At 50.7% G+C, this 9,457-nt stretch overlaps 1 protein-coding gene across 8 annotated transcripts; it reads right to left on the bottom strand.

The window, feature by feature from the left end:
* Positions 1-4,399: 4,399 nt before the first annotated feature.
* MYD88 (MYD88 innate immune signal transduction adaptor) lies at positions 4,400-8,774 on the bottom strand. Of its 8 annotated transcripts, none has more exons than XM_081527369.1 (5): positions 8,378-8,774; positions 7,378-7,512; positions 6,826-7,030; positions 6,589-6,680; positions 4,400-6,318 (listed from the first exon to the last, which is right to left on the bottom strand). In XM_081527369.1, the coding sequence occupies exons 1-5, from the start codon at positions 8,703-8,705 to the stop codon at positions 6,164-6,166; spliced, it is 915 nt and encodes a 304-aa protein (XP_081383495.1). In that variant the 5' UTR covers positions 8,706-8,774; the 3' UTR covers positions 4,400-6,163. The 8 variants fall into 8 exon arrangements, with proteins under 8 accessions (XP_081383495.1, XP_081383500.1, XP_081383497.1 ...); XM_081527374.1 differs by having other exon boundaries at positions 6,589-6,631; positions 6,841-7,030; XM_081527371.1 differs by having other exon boundaries at positions 6,850-7,030.
* Between the last annotated feature and the right edge of the window lie 683 nt (positions 8,775-9,457).

Below are 9,457 nucleotides of genomic sequence, written 5' to 3'. Positions count from 1 at the left end.
CCTGACTGTCTGCAAGGCCTCCTGACAGCACCCAGCAGATAGCAGTGGGAGTCCAGGCTCCTGGTTTGCCTCGGCTAGAAAGAGCAGGACTTCTTTTTTTTTGTCTGTACCCATTTGTTTCTAGGTTACTAGCTTCTCCAGTGCGAAGTCTGAGATATTCGAAGCAAAAAGAAAAACCTGGGAATCAATGCCATGTCTTTCTCTGAGTCCCAAGGCTACTAGCCTGTTTATCTCCCTGTCCGTCCTTTGGAGTCTTTATTTATTTATATATCTCTATCTTGGGGAAAGAAATGGCAACCTACTCCAGTATTCTTGCCTGGAGAATTCCCTGTGAACAGAGGAGCCTGGCTGGCTATAGTCCATGGAGTGGCAAAGAGCTGGACTTGACTGAGTAACTGACACTTTCACTTTCTTTCTAGTTATCTATCTATATCTCCCAGGGGGGTTTAAGCTGTACTTAACAGAGTGACTGGGGAGAGGTGTGTTTATTCCATATCTGGTACTTCCCCGGTACCAGAAGTCCCCAGGGACTTACAGACCATCTCTTCTGTCTCACCTGGCAAACAGCAGCCAATGGGGACAATGTTCACTGGAAATAATGGTGACTCCCTCCTCCTGCACCTCCCTACCTGCCCAGTGGCTCTGCCTGTGTTCTCTGCTGTGATTCTGAATCCACCTTCTGGAATTTGAGATCCTTCCAGCCTGATTTGAACAGGCATTCTCCAGTTTTCTACCACTTGCCAGTTCCTGGCCCAACCACTCAGAATTCCCTGTCAGCCAGAGACCCACAAAGGCTGCTTCCGCTGTTTTGAGGGCAAGAACTCTATCTGTGCCCCCCAGGCTGGAGACATTATCCCCTTTGCTGCAGAGCAAGGCTTGCAGGGCGACTGCTGAGCAGCCATGTTGCGTCTCCCTTTTTACAGGATCAGTAATCTGGTCCTTCTGTCTCAAATATCATGGAGTTCCTGAGAATCTCTTTTAAGGAAAAATATTTTTGAGTTGAAGAAAATATTTTCAGCATGTTTCTATTAAAACTCAAAATTAGTAATTTTTAAAAAGCCAACTATCCAAGATGAGATTTGCAGATGTCTGGGAATATATTATCAAACTTTTCCTTCACTTCCCCACCGAGGCAGGAAACAATTTTTTTCTTTCCTGTTTCAGTCATTTCTAATGAATGATTTTGAAATACCCACCTTAGGGAGATGCAGGAAGAGAGACTTTTGTCCAAGTGGGGATGCTTGTACTTTTTAACTTAAAATATTTTTTTTAATTATGAAAAATTTTAGACACACGAGCAGAGAGAAGAAATGCACCTCCAGTTTAATAACTGCTTATATGGTCACATTTGCTTCATACAGCCTTTGATATTTTTTCTCTCTTAATTATTTAAAGGTGAATCCAAGACATTACTCATTTCATAACAATATGCTTCAGAATTAGTCTCTAACAAAGTGGTCATTTCCTTTATGTAACCACAGTGCTATATCACATCTAAAACAAATAGTGATAATTGTTTAGCATCATCTAATACCCAGATTTCCCCAACTGTCTCTTTTTTTTAGTGATAAAATATCCATAACATAAAATTTACCATAGTAACCAATTTTTAAGTATACTGTTCAGTATGTTGGGTTTTTTTGGCGGGGGAGGGTGGTCATATATTTGTACAACCATCTCCAGAACACTTCATTGTGTAAAACTGAAACTCTGTATCCATTAAACAACTCTTTTTTTCAAATAATATATGAAATTGCCTTTTAAGAAAATTGAAGTATAGTAAATTTACAGTGTTGTATTAGTTTCAAGTATAGTGAGGTGATTCGGTTTTATGTGTGTGTTTATTCTTTTCAGATTCTTCAAACAACAATCCTTCATTCTCTCCTTCCCACAGGCCCTGGAAACCACCATTCTATTTTCTATCTCTAAGAACTTGGCTGGTCTAGATACCTTGTATAGGTGGAATTATATAGCGTTTGTCTTTTTGCAACTGGCTCATTTCACTTAGCATAATGTCCTCAGATTGTAGCATGTGTCAGAATGTCATTCCTTTTAAGAATGAATACTATTCTGTTATATGTATATATCACCTTTTGTTTATCCATTCATCTGTCAGGGGATACCTGACTTGCTTACTCATTTTAGCTGTTGTGAATAATGCTCCTATGAATATGGGTGTACACATGTCTCTGATATTAGCACCTTGCTTTCAATTCATTGGGGTTTATACACAGAAGTGGAATTGCTGAATCATATGGTATTTCTATTTTTAATTTTTTTGGAAATTGGCGTACCACAGTGACTGTACCATTTTACATTCCTGTCAACAGTGCACAAAGGTTCCAATTTCTCTACATTCTCATCAACACTTGTTATTTTCTGAGTTTTTGATAGTAGCCATCCTAATGGGAATGAAATGGTATTTCACTGTGGTTTTGAATTGCATTTCCCTAATGATAGCATCTTTTCATGTATTTTTTTAGTCACTTGTATATCTTCTTTGGAAAGATGTCTATTCAAGACCCTTGGTCATTTTTTTTTAAACGTGATAGTTTTGTTGCAGCTTTTTAAACTATTTTCTAAAATTTACTTTTGGCTGTGCTGAGTCTCCGTTGCTGTGCGTAGGCTATCCCCTAGTTGCAGGGAGTGGGGGCTGTTCTCTAGTAGCGGTGCTCGGGCCTCTCATTGCGGTGGCTTCTCTTGTTGCAGAGCGCAGGCTCTAGGCGCACGGGCTTCAGTAGTTACAGCTCGTGGCCTCGAGGGCATGCAGGCTCAGTGGTTGTGCCTCGTGGCATGAGAGATCTTCCCAGACCAGGGCTCGAACCTATGTCCCCTTCATGGGCAGGTGGACTCCCAACCACTGCACCACCAGGGATGCCCCCTTGCTCATTTTTTAGTTGGGTTGTTTGTTTTTTTGTTAAGAGTTCTCATATATTCTATATATTGTCCTCTATCACCCCAAAACATCCTTTTTTTAAGTATTTATTTATTTGGCTGCTGCACCAGGTATGAGTTGCAGTACGCAGGATCTTTTTAAGTTGCATCATGCAAGATAACGATGTGCGGCATGTGGGATCTGTTAATAGTTCCCTGCAAACCTGGGGCTCCCTGCATTGGGAGTATGGAGTCTTAGCCTCTGGGAAGTCCTCCAGAATATCTCTATATAATTAATGTATTTGAACTAGGATTGAACAAAGTCACACAGTGTCAGTATAGTTTATTGTCCATTCTGGAGGAGATCCCTCTCCCTGTTTCTTTCTCTTGCTCTTGATTCTGTCGGAATCCAGGTCCATTGTCATGTAGATTTGTAATCTTGTATTTAATCTCTGCTGCTGCTCTCCAAAACTTGCCTTGGATAATTTCGGCAGTGGAGTTTCTCTTTTGAAAAAAGAGGATTTCTCTGTCAAAAGTTCTTAGAGAACTAAACCAAAAGTGAGAAGAGGAAGCTTTCTCAGTATCTGGGAACCTGCCTGTGGGGAGGTGGGCACGGGAGGAAGGTGGGAGGGTGAGAGGATCAGATGAGAGTGAGGTGAGCACATTCGGATCACCATCATGACCTGAGAGAACAGGGGCTTTCCCCATGATGTAGCATGTTACCCAGAAACCCCTCCCCATGACCAGGAGCAGACCCAAAGATTGTCCCCCCCCAGCCATGGGGGTACCAGGCAGATCCGGGGGCCCTGCTGGGACCACACTGAGGCTGTGTTCCTAAGGGGCCACTAGAGAGGAAGATCTGGCCTCAGGGCTGCTCTGAACAGAGGGGGCTTTTCTAGGAGTGCTGAGGGCACAGGGCCAGGCTGGGACGCCTCCAGCACCCACAAAGCTCAGAAGCCGGGACATGGAAACAGAGACCAGGGGGAGAGAAGCTGAGGTCGCTGATAATCTCGGGGCACTCTAAAAGGTCACCAGACTCGTCTCTGGGATTAGGATTATGGATGTTTTTTTCTTTATATTTCCAGTTTTTCTCAAGGGGACAGTAAAAAAGTGGTGCATTCTATTTAAAAACAGATCAACTCCTTCAGGATCAACACAGACATGCCCCAGGATGGCCATTCTTAACAACCGAGTTCTCCAGGGATCTGTGGTCTAGAGTGGGGATCTTACCCAGACTCTTCTTGGAGCCTGAAAGAGCAGCCCTGTCCCACCCGGGCACATGGCTGATTCCCCAGAAGACCCGGCGTGGCAGAGGCAAGCAGTGTCCCGAGCATCGGGAGCTGAGCTGCTGTTTCTAACTCTGTCTGCAGCCCCGGTGAGGCCTAGGGTAGGAGGCTCAGCCTTCAGGAAGCCCCTGCCAGACCTACTTGGACCTCCCCAAGAGGCCAGTTTTTCGCACCCGGAAGAGACTTATCCCAGGTCACTGCTTCCATAACTCTTTCCAGACACAAATGAAACCTGCTGCTCCCAAAGCAGAGACTCTTTATTATAACCCTAGGATACAGAAGGGGGCAGTTACAAACAGGCCTTTCTCAGCTCTCTCTATTATAACCCTAGGGTACAGAAGGGGGCAGTTACAAACAGGCCTTTCTCAGCTCTCTTTATTATAACCCTAGGATACAGAAGGGGGCAGTTACAAACAGAGGCCTTTCTCAGCTCTCTTTGACCTTCTCACAATGAATAGAAACAGGTTTGAAAGATACCTTTTTGAAACTGTTGTAAAATATTCCCCAGTATCAAAGGGGATAGGCACCTGGTAGCTAAGTGCTTCATGAAAATCGTGCAGAGTGGGGCCTCCAGACCCTCCTGAGACCCCGAGGGAAGGTGCTTTGCCCCCAGCCCTCACTGAAGGTAGAGCAGAGAAGACATACATTTGCTTTTAGATTTAGGGCCCTGGGTTCCATCCTGGGACAGAGACCTGAGACCATGACAGTTTCTCCTCGAAGGAGAGGTGAAGAGAAAAGTACAACCTTCCCAAGGAGAGAAAAACAGCTGTCGCAGCTAAGCTGTTGTGTGAGTTCAACAGCTCTTTTCCTTGCTCTGTGCTTCACTGAAGGTATAAATGCTGGTACAGTGGGTCCTTTCAGAATCTGGTTCCAGTGAAAAAGGAAAACAGAAAAAGAATACAAGAGTGTCCCATCTTGGTCCAGGGTTAGGATCCCCTTGCGGTGGGACTGTCCCACCAGCTGTTTCTGGGAGCTGTACCCAGGGAACTGTGTGCATGAAGATGCCTGTCTGTATGTGCGTGAGCGTGCCAGCGCATGCATCCATGTGTCTCGGCATGTGAGCTTGCATGTGTCCATGTGCCCACAAGCTTCGGGGCAGGAGGGTCTTGTGTGGTCCCTGTAAGCTAGTTCCAGCAAACAACTTGGTAAGGCAGTTAAGCAACAGAAGACTGGTGGGAAAGTTCTCTGTGAGTGGCCCAGGAAAGAAAGACTTCCTGCCCACACCACCATGATGACCTAGCCCCAGAAACCAAACTTGAGAGAGGGCAGAAGTCAGGATCCTGTATCGTGCAGGGCAGAGCTGAGAGAACCACAGGCACTCGACAGGTGGAAGTGAAAGGCAGCCCCAGAAGCGCGGGCAGACTCTTGGGGACTTACCACACTGGAGGTGGACAGCAGCTGGGAGGAATTAAAAAGGCAGATGAGAGGTGGACCCTTGGGGGATCAGGCTCAATGCAGGATTGCCCTATGCTGGGCCAGCCTGCTTTGCCATCTGTCCCCTGGTGCAGGGGGAAGTGGGGTGAGGTGTGGGGCGCCGAAGGATTGTGGAAGCAGCTGTGCAGCAGTGTCCTGGTCCCAGCAGTGGCCAGCTCGCTTTCAACCAGGAGATTCAAAATGGTGTACTTCACCATTTCCCACAATGATTCAAACACAGCGACTGACTGTTCCCCCACCCTGCTTAGTTCTCAGGTGGAGAAACTGAGGCCCAAGACATATGGAGGGGTCAGAGCTGGCTCTTCTGGTCTTCCGCATAGCCCCAGCTGCCTCTGGTTTCCACCGTCCTGGCTGATAATCCAGCAAGTGGGCGTGCCACATGTTTGATGCAGGACATGAGATGTGCTGTCCACATATGGACCATGGCTGCAGCTGTGTCTGTGGAGCAGGCACGTCCAGGGATCGAGAGGCCAGCAGAGCACAGATCCCCCTACAACTGCAGGTGGAGGCAGGGGTAGAAGGACATGTACAGGCACACAGAGGCACGCAGTCCGAGGGGCTCAGGCAGTTCAGGGCATGGACAAGGCCTTGGCGAGGCGAGTCCAGAACCAGTTCTGGGTGCAGGGGTTGGTGTAGTCACAGACAGTGATGAAGCGCAGGATGCTGGGGAACTCTTTCTTCATTGGCTTGTACTTGATGGGGATCAGTCGCTTCTGATGGGCACCTGCAAGCCAAAGGGGGCAGAGCTTGCTCCAGGCTCTCCGCCATCATGGGGCTGGACCGGTCCTCCAGTCAGGGGTTAACAACAGCCCTTTCCCAATAAGCACCTCTGGTGTCTATTCACCCACACAAAGGGCACTCCTGTGCACATATACTTAGGTGTGGAGAGACCTGCCTGAGTTCCCTGATGCTACATCCATGGCCCTTGGGGAGGGACGGCTGGCATCTTGAGGGCCTGCCCACTGCTCTGTGGAAAGGGCAGGGCTGAGCTCACCTGGAGAGAGGCTGAGTGCAAACTTAGTCTGGAAGTCACATTCCTTGCTTTGCAGGTATTCGTCAGAGACAACCACCACCATCCGACGGCACCTAGGGGAGAGTGGGCAGGCTACAGGCACTGTGGTGACCCACCAGGGGACAGCCTTGGGAGGATCCGACTGTGCCAGGCTAAACAGGGGCTAGCCGGAGGACCCCAGCATGGGGATCCCTGGCAGGGCTTTGCACACCCACCCACTTGCCCTGCGGCCACATAGCCAACCTCTTCTCAATGAGTTCACTGGCGATGGACCAGACACAGGTGCCAGGCAGGACGTCACGGTCAGACACACACAACTTCAGCCGATAGTTTGTCTGTTCCAGCTGCCGGATCATCTCGTGGACAAACTCAATATCGCTGGGGCAGTAGCAGATGAAGGCATCAAAACACTCAGGCTTTTGCCCTGGGTGCAGAGCACAATGGGGATGGTCAGAGCCCTCCAGGAAGGCTGGGGAGGAGCCCAGCCAGGTGCCCCCAGCCTAAGCGACCCTGGTCCTGGATCCTACACAATCGAACAATGAGTACCTCCTCTGCACCCCAGGCCAAGCCCTAGGTTGGCCATAAGATAGACACATCACTTCTCATACTCAAAACCAGAGGTTGGTCTATTATTATTCCCATTTCTTAGGAAACTGAAGCTCAGAGAGATTAAGTGACTTGCCCAAGGTACCACAACCCATCTGCTTCTAACACCCATGCTGTTAACACCACAATGTCCTATGGCCCAGAGGGGCAGGACTGGGCCCTTACCCAGGGGGTCATCGCGAATGGTGATGCCTGCCATGTCATTTATCCGAGGGATGCTGCTGTCTATAGAGTCCACCTGTAAAGGCTTCTCAGATGCCTCCTGCTGCTGCTTCAGAATATACTTTTGGCAGTCCTCCTCTGTAGGGAAGAGACAAGGTGTGGCCAGCTCCCCAAGGGTACCCCATGCCTTTACCCACAGTCAGGATTCAGCCCTGGCCCCACCTTCCTGGTTGTGTTGTGCCCCACGGCTTCACCAGCCCACTGGTGCCATCCACAGTTCAACAGCTCTGAAAAGGAGAGCTCCCACCTGGCTCTGGCCATCCTAAAAGGATGTCAGTGGTGTTCTGGCTATGAGAGAAGCCATCAAGGTCAGGTTTGTGTCTCTGACCCATTCCCTCCCCCGCCCCTGCTACTTAAGGCTCCTGAGAATTAAACCCAAGGTCTCCTTCTAGGATCCACTGCTGATTCGAGCAGAGCATGAAGGAAGGGCTCAGGAGACCTGGTGTTTATATGCAGCAAGGGCAGCAGCCCCAACCAAACAAGGTATGCCTGTCTGTGGGCCACTGTCCCCATGCGTGTGCAAGTATATTGTGTGTCAGAAAGTGGCAGGAAGGGGTGCATTTTCTAGGGACCTGAGATTTCCAAGACTGTCAGCTTTCAGCCCCTTCCTTGCCTATTGCTCTACTTGAAGCAGTCTCAAGCCCCCCAGCAGAGGACACGGATTCTGACTCTATGTGAAAGCTTTGGCCTTAGCAGTTTCCTTGTGCCTTTCGGGGCCTTTGCCTCCCTTCTCCAGCCCCTGTCATCCCCGGTATTGAAAGAGGGAACTAGTCTTGCGCGGTTTCCCCTCTGCGGGCTGTCTCCAATGTCTCCCTTGCTACCCGCAAAGTACCCCGCCGCCTCCGAGGAGGGATGGGTCCCTCCGAGGAGGGACCAGTGAAGGTCAGGTCCTTCATCCCCCGCTCCCTCGTCGGATGTGAGGCCGGAAAGGGGGCTTCCTCACCGATGCTGGGTCCCAGTTCCATCAGCACGTCGTCGCGGCCGAGCTTGGCGAGCAGCTCGAGCAGGCGGCCCACCGAGGCGCCCGGACGTCGCTGCCAGTCGTCCAGCAGCCTGCTCGTGGGGTCGGCGTACTTCTCCAGCTGCTGGATCTCCAAGTACTCGAAGTCCATCGCCTCCGCCAGCACGGTCCAGTCGGCCGCCACCGGCGCCCGCACGTTTAGGAAGAGCGACAGGCGGCGCCGCACTCGCACGTTGAGCGCTGCCAGGGGCAGGGAGGACATGGAAAGGGCGGGGAGCGCGGACCCCGCGCCGGGGACTCGTTCAGCCATGGCGGGCTACCCCGGCAGCCGCCGCGCAGTCGAGTCGCGTCGTGGGCCTGCGCTTCCTCCTTCCCCTTCGGCTACCCCGCCCACCTGGTCCCGCCCCGCCCGTCTCTCTTTCCGAGAAGCGCCGCCCTGCCCTACAATCTGAAGCCCCAGTAGATGTGCGGAGGCGGGGGGCGCCCCATCACTGCCTTCGAGATCTCGGGGGGCTGGGGATGTGGGGACCCGGAACCTGCCTTTTGAGGTGTTCTGAGCTCCACCTATCTGTCCACTAGGGTTTGGCGCGGCGGTGGGACGATGACCTTACTTCCGCGTTTATAGGAAAGACGGGACTTAATCTTTGGGAAGTGGGGGAGTTACCTTCTTTCCATGGGGGATCTGAGGGGTTCAGGCAGTGCTGGGCTCGAGGATGGCGGGGAGGGGGCACAGGGACAGGCCTCGGTTCTGCCTCCCTCCACCCCCCGCAATTTGGGGGAGCACTCCTGCCCATAGGACTGTGGGGACTCCCTGGCTGTACACTCGGAGATGGAGGAGGGTAAGGGCATATTGCTTTCTGGCGCCAGAGGCGCGCCACGGCCATGCCTTCAAAAGTGGGGGGCACGAACCTTCCCTCCGTGTTTGAGGGTAACGGGACACCCCGGCCTTAGGTGTCTGAGAGAATCCCAGTACTGCCCTCTGGGGTCTAGGAGAAAACATTGACATTGAGAGTCAAGCGGGCACCTGGCTTCGCTCTTTAGAGGGCAGGGGACACCTCCTCA

The sequence above is a fragment of the Giraffa tippelskirchi genome, chromosome 9 (assembly GCF_054371585.1).
Source record: "Giraffa tippelskirchi isolate mGirTip1 chromosome 9, T2T-mGirTip1v1.2.pri, whole genome shotgun sequence".
NCBI lineage: Eukaryota > Metazoa > Chordata > Mammalia > Artiodactyla > Giraffidae > Giraffa > Giraffa tippelskirchi.
The sequence above is the reverse complement of the archived record's forward strand: the minus strand, read 5'-3'. Positions and strand labels throughout refer to the sequence as shown.